This window comes from Chondrus crispus, genomic scaffold, assembly GCF_000350225.1.
Source record: "Chondrus crispus Stackhouse genomic scaffold, scaffold_27, whole genome shotgun sequence".
Lineage (NCBI taxonomy): Eukaryota > Rhodophyta > Florideophyceae > Gigartinales > Gigartinaceae > Chondrus > Chondrus crispus.
The window spans coordinates 170,314-185,426 of NW_005179169.1; the positions used below are offsets into that span (position 1 = coordinate 170,314).

Genomic DNA, 15,113 nt, shown 5'->3' on the forward strand with positions numbered 1-15,113 from the left:
ATGATCTTGGCGAGACCCTGGCACACGTTACGCAACACTCTGCGCCAGTGGACTTTAAAAGAATTGGAAGGACGGAAGCCCCGTCCGCCCTGTCGACTTGAGCGGCGCTCCCTCCACAAACCTCGCCCCCCAACGACTTGCCCGTGCAGCGAGCAAGCCCCGCTCTAGACCCAAGAGTACCCCCTCACCACCCCGCAGGCCCCCGCCCTCCGTCCTCCGTCTGTCATCACGCGCGCGCGCACCGCCCTCCCCCTCTACCCCCTCCGTGTCACGCGCGGCCACGTCCGCTGTGTGCCCGGGGCGCCGTGCTGCGCCGCTTCCAGCTTCCCCGACTCGCATTCTCTGCTGGCGCTCCATCCACGCCGACCGGCTGCGCCCGCGCGGTCGCCGAGCATGCCCGGCGGCATCGCGTTCCACCGCACCCGTCACGGTTTCTCCCTGGCGCACCCCGCCATTGCTGTCGCCTCTTCATACGTCCTCCGCTTTGGGCCTGTCCGCCGCAGAGGCAGCGTCTGGCATGCCCTTCTCCAACGGTAATGCGCGATGGATTTTGTTGAGCGCTGGCAGAAAGACGCTGGCAGGGACGCCACCTCCGTCACTGCCTTACCGCGGGCAAGCCGATGGGGCGTGTACAGTATTGGTACCGCGTCGTGCCCGTGTCGGTGGGTCTGGCCCAAGCGGCCAGCAATGGTCGTCAAGGCAATTCGTGGTATAGTTTAGTACGAAGACTCACGACCGTTGCCCAACGAGGTGTTTGCGAAGCCTGCGCATAATATCATTGGACGTGGCGCCGCGCATGAACTTTGGAGCCCCCCCACACATGAATTCGACACCTAAATGTACCAACGGTACCCTTCGGTATGGGTAGCATTTTGCTGTCACCGGTGGGGATGCTCTAACAAAGTGCAGCTAAAGTTTACACGACAGAAACCAACTGGGCGTCGTGCCGGTTCTGGAAATGTATGCACAGGCCCAGGGGGCCTATGTGCATCGCTGCGCCACCAATCTCGCGACGCTGTGGATATGTACTGCTGGCACAAAAGGAGAAATAGTGTTCAAGTGTGACGTCAGCGGCAACAAGACTGCTTTGTCCAAACTCATTTCGACCTGAGGTGCGACACAATTTAATCTCTGGAATCAATGATTCCCCTGTTATCTCACAGAATAGCGATGATGACCACTACCGCGCATTGTCGTCTGCGCTTCTAATTTTTCCAACATGTCAAAAAGTTTCTTTCTCTCACGATGCGGGAACATCTCCCAGACAGGATTATTTGAATTTGATTCTGTGTGTGTGGCTGCTGTTTATGAATGGTTCCCCATGATTGGAATCCGCTTCCACGATCAAACGCATTACATGGGGGACACTCCACCCTGCAACTGCACAAGCATATGGCTGGAGGAAGTGCACAGTTTCTGGTGAATACCGTACATAGCGGGCGTTCTTTCTCATAAATCGAAGGGTAAGTACTTGAGGGTGACACTGGCAGCATTTAAAGGTATATCTTCCTTCTCGAAGGTAGGTAATGTCTCGCACCTTACTGAGATTGAGTCGAGATCTCTAGTACTCACGCCCGGGGCCCTGCATGTCAAAAGTTTCTGGGTTTTAATGCTAGTTTTGTGGTGCTCCATCCAGATGCTAGCTTATCTCTCCAATGACTCTCTACTGAAATAGACAAACGATTTCCGCCCCAAGAATACATTAAATTGCAATGTTCTAAAGTCATTTTGCACATCCTGTCTTTAACGTACTTGCCCTCGACAATAACATAATATGTTACAATATTATTGTAAACCATCGGTATGACTGTTTTGAAAACACTGAAAAGCCAAGATTCTTCTAGGGTGCGAACGACCAGGTGCTTTTTAAAACTGGCCTTTTGGTTTCAAAGATATCATAACAAATCGTTTCAACGTTGCTTGAAAAAGCTTTTTTGCCAGACAGTTGTAAAAAACGACCGGAAAGGACAGGCAGTTGTCTCTAAACTTTATCCTTCCGTAACGCAGAATTCAAGTACGGCGGCGAGGGTATCTTTTTCTCTGTTGTCGAAAAAGTACAAGTCCAGAAAGAAGAAGTTGAAGGGTAACCTCAAATGGTTACCTGAGTTTACTGGTCTTCCAGACACTAAAAGTCTGTACAGTTCAATACCCTTGGTACTGTAGTACTGTACAGGCCCTGTACGCATGAGGAAGCCGCTGAGAGAGCCGCATAGTTGGTCAATAAATGCATTTTTGGAATTGAATAAAGTATAATAACGATGAAATGGTTTCGACTTTGAGAGGAAAGTATGGAGAGGGGACTCTTCGCAAATGTTTTGTACTTGTTGCCGCAAGCTTCAGCCCTTTTCTACTCTGGAACTGCGGTTTCCGGTTCATTTTAACGAACTGCATGTGTGTGAATTCCGAGCAACGGTGCTGCTGCTTATCATGAAGAATTGAGGGGGGTGATCGCACAGTCTCAAGAGCTCTTGAGAGCTTACCTGTAAGCTCATTTTCTCTATGGTCCCTGCCAGACCAATTGAAGTTCTCTGCAAGTTGGCACGGTAGAGTGTAGTGAGGAGTACTCACTGAGGACTTGCAACAGTTGACTGTACTATTACCGCAAAATGGACGAGCACCACGAGGTATCGTACCATACAAGCGGTATACGTGATATTGGCCGGTGTGCGGTAGATGTCAGTATGTGAACAGTGGTCCACTCCTTTTTACTCTTAATGCCAGGCTATTCTCGTGCATCACAACAGAAACATGACCATTTTCCAGACCACAGGAAAATGCCGCAGAGCTGGATTGAGAAAGGGTTGGAGTGATCGACATTTCGCAACTTGTCATATCTGAAACAGCTCATGGTGGCATATCCGTTGTGCCTGGCATCATGTGAATTCGGTTGAAGTGGGGACAGAATTTCGCGCCATTTCGTCAAGGAGGAAAGAGGCGAGAGTACGACAGAGTTCGACCAAGTTTGCCAGAGATAGTTTGCCTTGTTCAAAGGGTACCGTACCCTCCAAAGCAGCTTTGATAGTATCGAGCAACTTCTTGAACGGTTCAACTGCAAGTGTACAATAGATGTAGTTTTGTTTTGTCAATGTTCTGATAGTCACCTGCAGATTTTGCAAGAAGCCTTTTGTGAAACAAACATTCTGAATACCTTTTAGGCCTTCCTGAGAATTTTTTAACATCATGTTTCAACACACCGTAGACACACGAAGAGGCAGGCAATCGATCTTGCAGGGGTGCTATGGTACAGTACGTGAGAGTGCAAGAAGCCATACTAGTCATGTGACTCCTATATAAATGGTGACGATAGACCAAGCGCAGATTGTACCGGCATCTCCAATTTGCTCTGCAGACCTTCTCATGAGCGCAGGGCGAGATATAGGGATGCAGTAAGGCACTGGGGTTCATGCCTTGCTGCATCCATATTTGCCGGTATTGAGTACCGAGAGAGCTTGCGGAGCTCGTGTCTGTGAAAGAGGTGGTACTTAACGACCTCGAGGTGTTCGCTGTCATTTTTAGTAGCCGCATCGGATTATGTCGGAAGGTGGGGGTGGTTCCTACGACTGATTACGAACATAAATGAGATGCATGTACTGTACGACAAACTAAAAATTCAGGGAGGCCTATCGCGGAGTCAAAGGTTCGCAGGCACAGAGGCTCGTGACGTCGCTCTTGCCCCTCATTCCGTGCTGTACTACAGTACTGTATCGTTACACTGTACCCAACGGCAAAGGAGAATCCACGTTGGCCCCGGACTTGTTGTAAAGTACACCTTAAGACATAAAATGAAAGAAGTGAAAGGAGTACTGTAGCGAAGACCGAACGATAGAAGAGAATTTGTTGCTGCCGTTGCGAAAGTGGGAGGTACAGGAACTGGGAGGTACAGTAGAATAGTGTCCCGTCCTCGATGTGTGCGTACGGCAACCGTGAAACCTGTCATCTCGTAGGACCGTGAATGTGCGCTTAACTGTGTATATGAAGTGCAGACTGAGTAGGAGGGTGGGGAGGAGATGGAGCACGTATGATCAGGGACGTCGGAATACTGTATTGGCCAATTGGCAAAACGGTCACAACGAACCAGCCAGCAATGTGAACAGTATGATAGGGATCCAGCACGATGTCACATCTATGGATAGCTCTGTAATGACAAGGCGCCGTGATAAGTGCGTGAGATTTATGATAATCATAATGGCGGGAAACGTTGATTGGTTGAGAACCATCATAGGTGGCCACGTATGAGAGCGCATGGGGGTAAAGAACACAGATGGTTTCTAGAATGCTCCTTTTCTTTCCGGTTTGTGGCCGGTCTTGGGGGTACAATACTGTACAGAATGAAGCAATAGTTGTCCAATTGATTTTCCAAATAAGGAAAGTGGTGAAGGCCCAATTCTACGAGGATGCCAAGTTTTGGAAGATGCACCAAGGTAGATTTGTATCAAAAAGTTGGATCTCGTTCTTCGTGAAGATAGATCTATACACAGATATATAACTTTGTTTCAGCTTTCTGCCTTGCTCCAATTGGGATCTAGATGTGCACGTGTGTGCAGCTTGCCTGAGATCAATTTTTTGACTCAACGACTCACGAATCCTGAGACCCAGATCAGCCTTGTGTATGATAGTACAGTATCTATGTGTATTTGATGGGGCAGAGTGGTAGCGTTTGAACACGATTCTCCACTGTGGTTGGCTAAACGGCATTGCGGAGAATGCAGAGAACGGTCTCAATTGTTTTGATTTTGATAAGGGAGGGGTGCAGTATGACGTGAACGTGACATGCGAGTGTGACTGGGAGGCGACGCTTGCGGGCGGAAGTACAGTAACTGTCGTTTATGCTTTTTGCGTGCTACTGTACAGTACCCAAGGGTACAATAGCAAGCATGTAAGGAAGAGAAAAGACGAAGAGCCCCCCAGAGGAGTAAACAAAGTCTGAAATGTTGACAATTTCTGTGTGCACGACTGTTGCCTTGGGACGCAAGGAATACTTCTCCTACGGCAATCTTGCAGGATTTCTGTGGAAGGAGCCAACAAAGTTTCCTGCTAAATAAGCCGCAACTGTGCCCCCTGTCCGGCACAGGTGCGAGCACTGTGCAAGTGCTGCCGGTCGGTTGGGCGGATCCGTGCTGTACACAATATGTTGAAGCGTGGAGAAAAGTGAGAGCACTGTGGGAAATATTCGGGGCTGAATTGAGAGCGTGGCAGAATGAGGGTTAAAGGGTCGCTTCATGCATGTGAGGAATCTTGTTGAACTTCGTTGTTCAGTACATATTGTCGTAACTGTATCAATGGCGACCGGAATAGTGATGGTTTACATTGGTGAGCCTCGGTGTTCTGAGTTGAAAAATGAAAAAAAGTTAAAAAAAGAACCGCCTACGCTTGGCAGAAGAGGTGTTGAGGGGCCAAATCATGCAGATCTGATGCGTGACATTGGTTCTGTGAAGAGGTGTGGACGACTAGTGCTAGCCTGCTAGCAGGCCAAGACAGCCGAAGTCCTCAAATAATGAAAATTTCAATATCTAAAAAAAACATCTGTAATGAGGGACCGCATGTGGTGTCCAAGTGGCAGAGGGCACTGGAAAATTATGATGCTCCAGAGGGGTTTGTTTGCTATCGCATGTAAAAAGGTTTCAGAAAACGAGTTTTCACCGTCATCTTGACAGCGTAGAGGGCTCTATTTCTTCGATATTTAGGGCGGAAGGGTGGAAGGCAGCGGGGTTTGCGGCAGAACAGCACGGTACAGTATTGTACGACAGACATTTCGTACAGCTCGCATAATGATGCGGGAATGCCGCAAATACAGTATAGGGCGCCAGGTTTTCCATCCGTTGCGCCTCGACGCTGCGAAATGTGAGTTGATTGGGAGGAGGGGGGGGGGGAAGGGCGTGCCCACGCATTGTTGCTGGTGACGATGGACGCGGAAGACCTGCCGACTCGCTGTGACGGGCACGTCACGCAGATATCATCCTCGATGCTTCTCCAGATTCTGACCACACATGGCGGGCCGGAGGTGCGGTCACTTTATCTCTTTCTCCACAATCGGGTCGTCAGTGCACCCTCTTCGCTCGGCCGCTGCAGAAGGGGCTGTAGGCCACCGCGATACGGTATTGTACCGCTGCTTGTACCGCTGCGGAACCGGTACACTAGTGGATCGCACGGCAATTAAGGCCGTTTTTGTATTTTTTTTGTTTTTTGAACAGCTCAGCGCTGAAACAGCTTGCATAACTTGGGGCCTTCTGTTGCCGAACACAGGTGTGTGTTCTTTCGGGGTGTCCCCAGCAGCGGGCAGCAGCTCAGTAGCGTGACTCACAACCCTTCGAAGGGCAACCTGGAGATATCATTGGCACGTACAGTACAAGCTGTTTGGAAGAATAAGTATAATTTTCGATGTTTTAGGGGTGGGCGGAACGCGTGCGTCCAAGGCCACCAACAGGTTACCCGGGGTTGGTGTTTCCGAGGCTGGCGAAGGCGATCCGAAAAGGTTTTATATACGGATTGCTGATGATGAGGTCATGATGATTGAAGAATAATATAACGGTAAGCTTGGATGGTCTACCGGGGTGAAAGAATACTGTAGTGCAATAAGGATGGGTGATTGGACGTCGCTTGAGTGCAAATATCATTTCGTAACGGTTTTACAGCAGGCCAGCGTTGGGGCACTCCAGGAAATGGCGAAGGGAGTCGAGGTTCTTTTGTGCAGCTAATTAAAATCCCCACAGAATTGCCTGGCGCTGTGCTGCACAGGAAGAATAATTGGGATGGAGTCTTCGCTGCCAGTGTTCTGCTAAAGCGGTGTGGTTACAGCGAGTTGTGGGAGTGCAGCGGTGCGCTGCAGTGGACTACACTACACGTAAGGGTGAAGAGGGCATTTGGTGTACAGTAAGCTTGAGTATGTACGTACAAGCTGTACTTTACTGTACAGGACAATGCTGAAGTGGTCGCCGCTGCGGTGAGAGGTCGGCTGCGGAGAACAATGAACGTAGAGATAAGCGCGGAGAGAAAGAAGAAAAGGATTGATTTAATACACGAGTGGGTAGAGACCCCTTTTACTGTACGTTGCGCTGGTGGTAACAGGGGTATTAAGTAGCGAGCACGTGGATGCAGGGGAAGCGAAAAGGACGGCGGCGAGCGTGACGGGTGCCCACAAGAGTTGATCGGGGGGGGGGGGGGGTAGCCCAGCCCGTGACGGGTTTGGCAGGTTGTTAACGGAGACCTCTTGCGCGCTTGAGATCCGTCCATCCACCGCGGTCGCCCCGTCGCCTTACATCTCGAGTCGTCACCCGCCCGTTTCAAACCCCTTTTTGGGAAAAAACTGCTTCCAGCCCCTCTTTTCACTCTCGCAGGTCACCCCACCTCCTTTTTCCACCTTTCGCACCGCCTCGCCTCTCGTGCTGCCAAACTTCTGCTATTTATACAGCCCGTCCCTCCCACCTCTCGCAGCCCCTACCCCACACCAGATCGAGTGCGTCTTTCCTTTTGCCTCCAGGTGCTCCCCCCCTACTTTCCCTTCCTTTTCCTGAACTTTCTCCGAACTCTCCGATCCCTCTCCCCATGGCGCGCATCGCCCTTCTCGCGCTTGCGCTCGTCGCTTACGCTTCGGCGAGCTTCGTCCCCGTTGTTCGCCAGCCCGTCGCTCTCAGTGATGTTATTGGCACCTTCCGAAGAATTCTTCCCTCTTCTCTCGCTGGCCCGGAATGCCCCCTCCAGATCTCGCATAATGAGACTGTCGCCGAAGGCGCCGAGGGCGGCACCCTCTCCCATGATGTCATGACGATCAACGGGAACGACTGCAACGATGGTGGTGAGATGACTATCTTCTCGGACGCCGCCGCTCTCATGAGCGAAATCGATGATGAGCAGACGAAGAGGTTCCTCGAAGATTTCGAGCGTACTGGTGTCGAGTTCATCTACGGCCTGGAGAAGGAGGGTCGCAACTGTGGACGTGGAGCAAGGGTTTTTCTCAAGCCTCAGACTGTTGTCCTCATCTTCAACCCGGAGAATGTCGTGTCCCCAGTTGGCGATGTCTTCCGACCTGGCAAGGTTTACATGGTTGTCATCGAACCGGAGACAGTCGGCGGCATCTGCTCGTACGAGCAGCGTAAAGCTGGTCCTGGTCCTGGTCCTGGTCCCGGTCCCGGACCAGGTCCGGTCAGCGAGAGTCCCGAAGTTGTACCAGTGCCCAGCGAGTCTCCCGAACCTGACAATAATGGTGGCGGCAACAGGCCCCCTGGCGGCCCTGGCATCGGCACCGACGCCGAACCTGCCGAGAGTGCCGGACCAGTTCTTGTTCCGGACAGCGGGAGTCCCGAACCTCCAATCGACATTGAACTTGCCGATGCCTCAGGAAGTCCTGAGCCTTCGGCCAGTGATGAAGATGATGATGACGACGATGATGATAGCGTCTGCTTCCCTGCAGACGCTTCTGTCGAACTCGAAAATGGATCTTTCAAAACCATGGCACAGGTTGAACTCGGTGACAGGGTGAAGGTCGCCGATGGATCATTCTCCGACGTGTTCATGTTCACGCACAAGGATGCTTCCGCTGTCCACGACTTCGTTCGTATCTCAACTCGATCGGGTGCTTCCCTCTCGGCTACGCGTGGTCATTACATCTACATTAACAATGCTTTCGCCGCAGCCGGTTCCGCGAAGGTTGGTGATACCTTGGAGCTTGGAGATGGTTCAAAGACTCTTGTGAGCAACGTTGGCATTGTGAAGGGCACGGGTCTCTTCAACCCGCAGACCGTGCATGGAGATATTATTGTGAACTCTGTTCGCGCATCCACCTTTACGCGAACGATCGAGCCGTCTGCCGCCCAAGCTATGTTGGCGCCTCTCCGCATGCTGTACGACACTTTCGGTATTTCAACTGCGTTCCTGAACAACGGAGCGGACAGTATCGCTTCGGTTCTTCCTAAGGGCCAGGTTGCCTTGTAAGATTGAAATGGCATTTTAGGAGACTTGGACAGCAATTTCGGCGGTCCACATGCCATCTGTGACAGGCCAAAGGGTGAGCTTCTCGCCTGTGGGCGCTCCTTTTTAATCCCCTTGCACATTTCTGTGTAAACGGGCGAGGAACACGTCTCCTTGCTTTATGATTATGCGATTTCCAGTATTATGGGGTAGTCCGCGGTAGTAATGAAAGCACAGTATGTCTGCGTTTTTCGGACGCGAACATTGGTAAATATATTATTGGTGTGACCAGCCCAAAAAACCTAAGAAAAGCCGGCACCCATTTTGCAGGAACCGGGGAATTGCTTCCTTCCCTTCGCATTTGCATGCAGCGGCATCCAATTTGCCAAAATCCCGGATTCGAGCCTCAGAATTGCGCCTTCATTCATTATCCAGTATCGAGTTTCTGCGCGAGTTTCTGCGCGATCCTGCGCGCTCCAGCACCCGTCCAGGCACCCGCGCAGGAGGTGTGCGGCCGCCACTCACACTTACTCGCGCTTACAGCGTCGCGCCACACCGGCGGCGTAAAACGCGGCGGGGGGATTAGGGGAGTAGGGCGTGACGGCGCGCATGGAACGAGTGACGCGGCGATACGTGTCCCCAGATGGGCGCCCGTCGCTTCTCTCGCTGTCCGCCGCCGCTCTGCTACTGGTGGGTTATGAGCGCAGGCGGCGCCCGCGGCTGGAGGCGGGAAAGTGTTGTGCATAGTACTACACGTACTGTTGTACTGTGCTTGTCGCGCGATCGAGATCAGGGATATGCAATCTGGATGCACCGCCGCTCCCCTTTTCCTTTTCCTACATTTAGGGGGCGGATTAGGGGATTAGGGGGATTAGCCACCAAAATGCGCCTGATCGCCCCCCTAAACGCAAAATCTCCCTTTTCCTTTTCCTACATTTAAGTTCCCCCGCGCTCTGTCGCTAGACGATCGAGGGGGGCAGGCAGAGAGGAACAAACAACAGTAAACGCGCTTTATGCCGCTTTCTGCCGCTTTCTGCCGCTTTCTGTTATCCACTCGCACACCCTTATCCTTTCCACCCACACCGTAACCTCTCGCGAGAGTTAAGAGTCTCTCGATACGGTGTGAGGCCGCGATTTCATTAAATCATGTTTTTGCGCGCAATTGCGCGCAAAAACTGCCAGATAATGCTGCAAAATGAAAAAGTCACCACTTCGGCCTTCTTCAAGTGACCCACCGATAATCGCGATCAACCATCCAAATCGAGATCCCCCATGCCTTCCTAGGGTCCCTGTAGCCCATCTCCATCATGGAGATGTAACGTGTAAGTCGTGGCTACCATTGTCTAAAGTCGTTTCTCCATGAAGAATCATGAAGTTTCTTAGTTTCTGCATGAATAAACAAGCAAAAAGCAAAAATGAAAAAACAACCCGAAATCGCGGGTGTGAGGCTACTTAGCGCACTTCAGCGACAGAAAGACACGCCGGAACAGCGGAACAGATGTCACGGGAGCACCGGATACGTGATGTACTGTATTCCGCCGCCGTCTGACACTGTCTGACAGTGTGCTACTCCTACTCCCTTACAGATGCGTTTACAGATACTCTTACAGATACGATACGCTTACAGAGCCCCTACCTCTCGACTTGCACTATGATACTCGCTCTTCGACCTGCTGCGCCAGCTGCGCCACGTTCACCTCGCGCCACCCCGCCTCCGCGCCACGCTCTTGCGCCACCCCGCCCACGTGCGCCGCGCCGGCAGCGGCGGCCGCGGCAACGGCCGCGCCCTTGCCGTCCACCGCGGCCCCGCTCGGCACGCGCGCTTCGTCCCCTTGCACCAGCAGCTTCATCACCATCTCCGTGTTGGCCTGCATCGCGTACTCGTACCCCCTGACCACGTCGCGCATGGTGTAGTTGAGCACGCGCGCCACCCACAGCCGGAACAGCAGCTCGCGCCAGTCGTCGTCGCCGCGCACAAACTCCCGCAGACACACCTGGTACGCCGCGACCCACACGCGCTCGGTCATGAAGCCGTACTCGGGCCAGTTGCGTGCGCGCAGCATGGGCGCGGCCACGTCCTCGCCGAACAGCCGCAGCAGCGTCTCCTGCCGCGCGCTCCAGTTGGCGCGCAGCAGCCCGAGGCTCTTCTCCACGTCGTACGCCACCTTCTGCCGGATGTCGCGCGGCGCCGCGCCCGCCGGGTCGATCTGGTGCACCGCCGCGGCGGCGCGCACCGCCTCGCCGCGCAGCGATTGCACGGCCGCGAAGCACTCGCACACCATCGTCTTGAGGTCGCCGAGCCCGCCGTAAAGCGCGTGCATCTTGCCCTGCGGCACGTACACCTCGAGCAGCGACAGGCCCTTCTGCGCGCACACAAACGTGTACACCGTGTCCACGCCCCAGTCGCTCTGCCGCCGGCACCGCGCGTCGCCCACCAGCACCTCCGCCGCCGTGCGCGACAGGCACAGCTCCCCGCCCAGCGGCTGCCGCACCCACGGCAGCGTCGTGCGCGGCCACAGCATCGCAAACCCGACCTTCGTGATCTGCCACGTCACCTGCGCGTCCGTGGAGGAGCGCGGGAAGTAGTGCCGCACCACGTCGTAGCCGAGCGCCGCGCCGGCCTCGGCCTTTGTGATCCACGACGCGTCGAACGACGAAATGTCCGCGTCGTAGAAGTGGATGCGCTGCAGCGGCGCCGAGAGCGCGTTGGCATGCACCAAGTGCGCGCTCAGGAAGTAGTCAAGCGCCGAGTTCATGCCGTCGCCCTTGCCCGGCCGCAGCGCGCCCACCCGCTGCTGCTGCTGCACCACGACCGGGACGGCGAAGGGCGTCGGCGAGGCATTGACTGCGTCGATGGCAGAGACTACCGCGTTGAAGCAGGCATTTCTGCAGGCGCCGACGAGCAGGACGAGCGAGACTGCGGGGTGTTCGGCCGCTACATGGACGTTGCGCAGCACCGTCGGAACGTGCTCGGTCTTGAAGGGGAAGCAGACCAGAGACATGGGTGAATGCCGACTGCGAGTGCTAGGGTGGCAAGTAGGGGAACGAACGAACTGGCGCCGAGATCGAAATGGTTGTGGAGGGCACGCGAGAACGCGTGCGAGGAAAGTGAGATGTGAATTCCTGCGGGACTGAGACTGGAATCTTGTCTGTCACGGAATGGTGGTGGAGGCCGTGAAGCTGGCTGGCAGGGTACCGCGTGGAAGATGTGTGGAGCAGGTAAAAAGTGGCTGGAGAACGAGGGTCGAACGAGGGGGCAAGTTTACAGGTCTAGACTCTAGAATAGAAGAAGACTGGTGCTTAAATGCGGTTGAGCGGCTTGGCCTGGGATGCATGCATGGTGTCGGGAGGTTTGGAGTGGTCATTTCATGTACGGCAAGCATCTAGTGTTAAAGTGACAAATGGCCTGGTACTACTGTATGAGGCCAGTTCTTAGACGGGCTCTTCTAGATATTTAGAAGCACATGGCAGAGTGCACGCGGGGGGGCGCAGTCTCCGGGGCAAGCTGGGCTCGGTGTCGCGAGCAAGGGGGCCAGTGTGCAGCAGTTGGTCCGGCGAGCACGGCGGGGAAGGGCGGTGGGTGGCGGTGGACGCCGGGTGTGGGCGTATCGAAGGCTCATATATTTTGGGGGAAAGGTCAGTGCGAAGTATCAAAGGCACATTTGCATTGGGGGAAAGCTCAATGCGAAGGGAGATGGGCAGGTGAGCGGGAGGCGGCAACGAATCTGCATGGCTCAAGTTATGCGCCCCACACGATCGCTACTGTACGGTACCCCGTCATCGCATGTAGAGTCTCGAGCTGTAAATTTAAGTCATTTTGCTTACCAACCCCACACCAAGCACGGTGCGTGCGGAGCGGCATCCAGAATCTCGCATGCAAAATGGCCTGCAAAATGGTTGCACGCCATGGGCCCGGGCGTGCCGGTTCAGGAATCGCGATTCCGGCTGTGGCCCAATCAAATACGCTCCGTTGGGGATCACGCTGGTGGCGCATTTGCATCCTTGCGAAGTTATCGAAGTTCGATCGCCGCGTGTGCCCCAATAGCAGCCATTTATTCCCCCTAATGAAGTTACCGTTGTTACCGTGCGTGTAGGCCCCCACCCCGTCAGCAGATATTTGATGCAGAGTTGGAGTTGTACGACAGGAAATCTACACGTCTACCACTCGAGTGGTACCCTTCGAAGGGTAGTGTCTAACATATTTCATAATTTTATTTCTTTTCAACTTTGATGCCCACGGTCTCCATTTTTCCTTGCTATGTAAGTGGACTCGTTTTCTTGCACCATATACCGTATGTAACTTGGATACTTGTTGAGCAATTTGAGACCCATGAAATATGGTCGTATGAAGCATTCGTGTATGCCGTCGTGTATGCCGTCTATGCCGAGACCGCGAGTGCTACAGTAAGACTACTCACAGTTAAATTACCGTCAGTCGCTGTTACAGTGTGTACCCTTCGAAGGGTAGAAGGACGGAATCTTTTCTTGAATCTCCTTCTTCTTAGTGCAGCATCTGCCAATAAAAGGCAATATAGTACAGGCCTCTGTTGCCATAAGATATGTTGGGGCGAATAGAATGCTAGATCACATTTTCTCAGGTCCTGTGACGTGCGAAGGAACTTGTGAAGGAACTAGTGAAGAGCGGACATTGTGGAACGGGTATTGAAGAGCAGCTTGATTCAAAAATACAAGAGGGGCTGGAAGCTGCATATCCAAAGAATGTCATGATATCAAAGGCTGCCTTTTCACTCTAGACTATTTGAAAACAATCACACACACAAGTCCTTCGAGTTGCTAGACGACATATGACCTCATATGAGCTCACTTTTCAAATTATTTCACTAGCTTGCGTCTCAAATTGTTTTCAATCAACACGAAACCTTCTGGAAGCAGTTTGCAGGATGTGTACGTACTACGCAATATCGCTATCCATTCAACCATAAATATATATATAACTTTACAATTAGTGGCTGCTACAGAGGATGTGACAATTGTAATCTTCCCATGGCACACCCTCTTGGCCCCACAGCATCTCGTGTCATGTCGCCTGGTCCCTCTGCGACGAAAACATGTGTCGAGTCACAGGCTCGACGCAAGTGGATAAATGCAACCTGACGCAGGAATTCCGAACATTGCGGCTTCTCATGCCAACAATTTCTTGGGCAAGGCAAATGGTAGGGGCAAACGCACCCACTGACGGAAAAAACGTCAGAGACTGGGCGCCTCCTGAATCCTAAAATCGCAAATTGAGTTGACCAAATCGGGATTTTATAACACGCAAACGGCGCGTTGTGCACACATAACGCGCCGTTTTCTCGGACGGGCGACCCCATGCTAGGTTCAATGAGTATCGCACGAATGCCAAAATGCGCACGCGTGCAATCTAAATTATCTTAGAGCTTTGACGGCGTCATCGTCGGCGTCCAGTGAGTACAAATCGTGCGTATTGTAGGGGGACGTACATTGTGTGCCCAAGCATTTCCGTGACAAAACTCACTTTTTGTGCACAAAAAAGAAAAATATGACTCCCGACACAAAAAATAATTTCCGGAGGCTCCCATTCACATCGGAAACACATAAATCTCGCTGTTCATACATGCAAAAAAAAGTTGCAGCCGAATGCGAGAGTCGAACTCGCGACCTCACCCTTACGAAGGGCGCGCTCTAACCAACTGAGCTAAGCCGGCTTCACGGTTGAGACGGGCGTATACTGTGCTTGGTAATAAACTACAAAACTGATTGCTTACAGTTATGATAAAAAGCGCGACGAATAAATTTACCAAGCGCGGCGACTATCGCCCGCATGGCGTAGATATCATGGACCGGCTTTGTCCGGCTTTGTCCTGTGCTGTACAAGTGTGACCCCTTGACGTCCGCCCCATGTTATTGCATCGGCCCCCCCTAGAATTTGAATAAATTTACCCCCATTTAAGCGCGGCCCTTTCTCATCCAACCCAAGTGTGAGACATCGGCCCCTCGACCCCCCCATCGTATCGCCTCCAACAACGCCCCAGATTTGCGATCTGGTCAAGTGTCGCCTCTGCTTCCCTCGCCCGCATGCCCTATCACGGCGCGGCCCTCGCGGCCCTTTCCTATCCAGCCCAAGTGTGAATCCTTGACGCTAGCCTCGTGCTCAGCATCGGCCCCTCTACAAAGTCAGAGAAATAAAATCACGATCGTATCGGCCTGTCTCTTTCCAGCACACTGGC

The 15,113-nt window shown here is 52.9% G+C and overlaps 4 protein-coding genes; 3 read left to right on the plus strand and 1 right to left on the minus strand.

The window, feature by feature from the left end:
- Positions 1-7,542: 7,542 nt before the first annotated feature.
- CHC_T00005111001 (hypothetical protein) lies at positions 7,543-9,237 on the plus strand. XM_005716912.1 is given in 2 exon segments: positions 7,543-8,928; positions 8,929-9,237. 1 exon segment carries the CDS (start codon positions 7,543-7,545, stop codon positions 8,926-8,928), a length of 1,386 nt encoding a protein of 461 aa, XP_005716969.1. The 3' UTR covers positions 8,929-9,237.
- Positions 9,238-10,553: 1,316 nt separating this feature from the next.
- CHC_T00009348001 (Mannosylglycerate synthase, family GT78) lies at positions 10,554-11,906 on the minus strand. The gene has a single exon (XM_005716913.1). It carries the CDS (start codon positions 11,904-11,906, stop codon positions 10,554-10,556), a length of 1,353 nt encoding a protein of 450 aa, XP_005716970.1.
- A 157-nt stretch (positions 11,907-12,063) lies between these two features.
- CHC_T00005112001 (hypothetical protein) lies at positions 12,064-12,335 on the plus strand. XM_005716914.1 is given in 2 exon segments: positions 12,064-12,291; positions 12,292-12,335. 1 exon segment carries the CDS (start codon positions 12,064-12,066, stop codon positions 12,289-12,291), a length of 228 nt encoding a protein of 75 aa, XP_005716971.1. The 3' UTR covers positions 12,292-12,335.
- Positions 12,336-12,368: 33 nt separating this feature from the next.
- On the plus strand, positions 12,369-12,998 carry CHC_T00005113001 (hypothetical protein). Its single transcript, XM_005716915.1, has one exon. It carries the CDS (start codon positions 12,369-12,371, stop codon positions 12,996-12,998), a length of 630 nt encoding a protein of 209 aa, XP_005716972.1.
- The last annotated feature ends 2,115 nt before the right edge of the window (positions 12,999-15,113 follow it).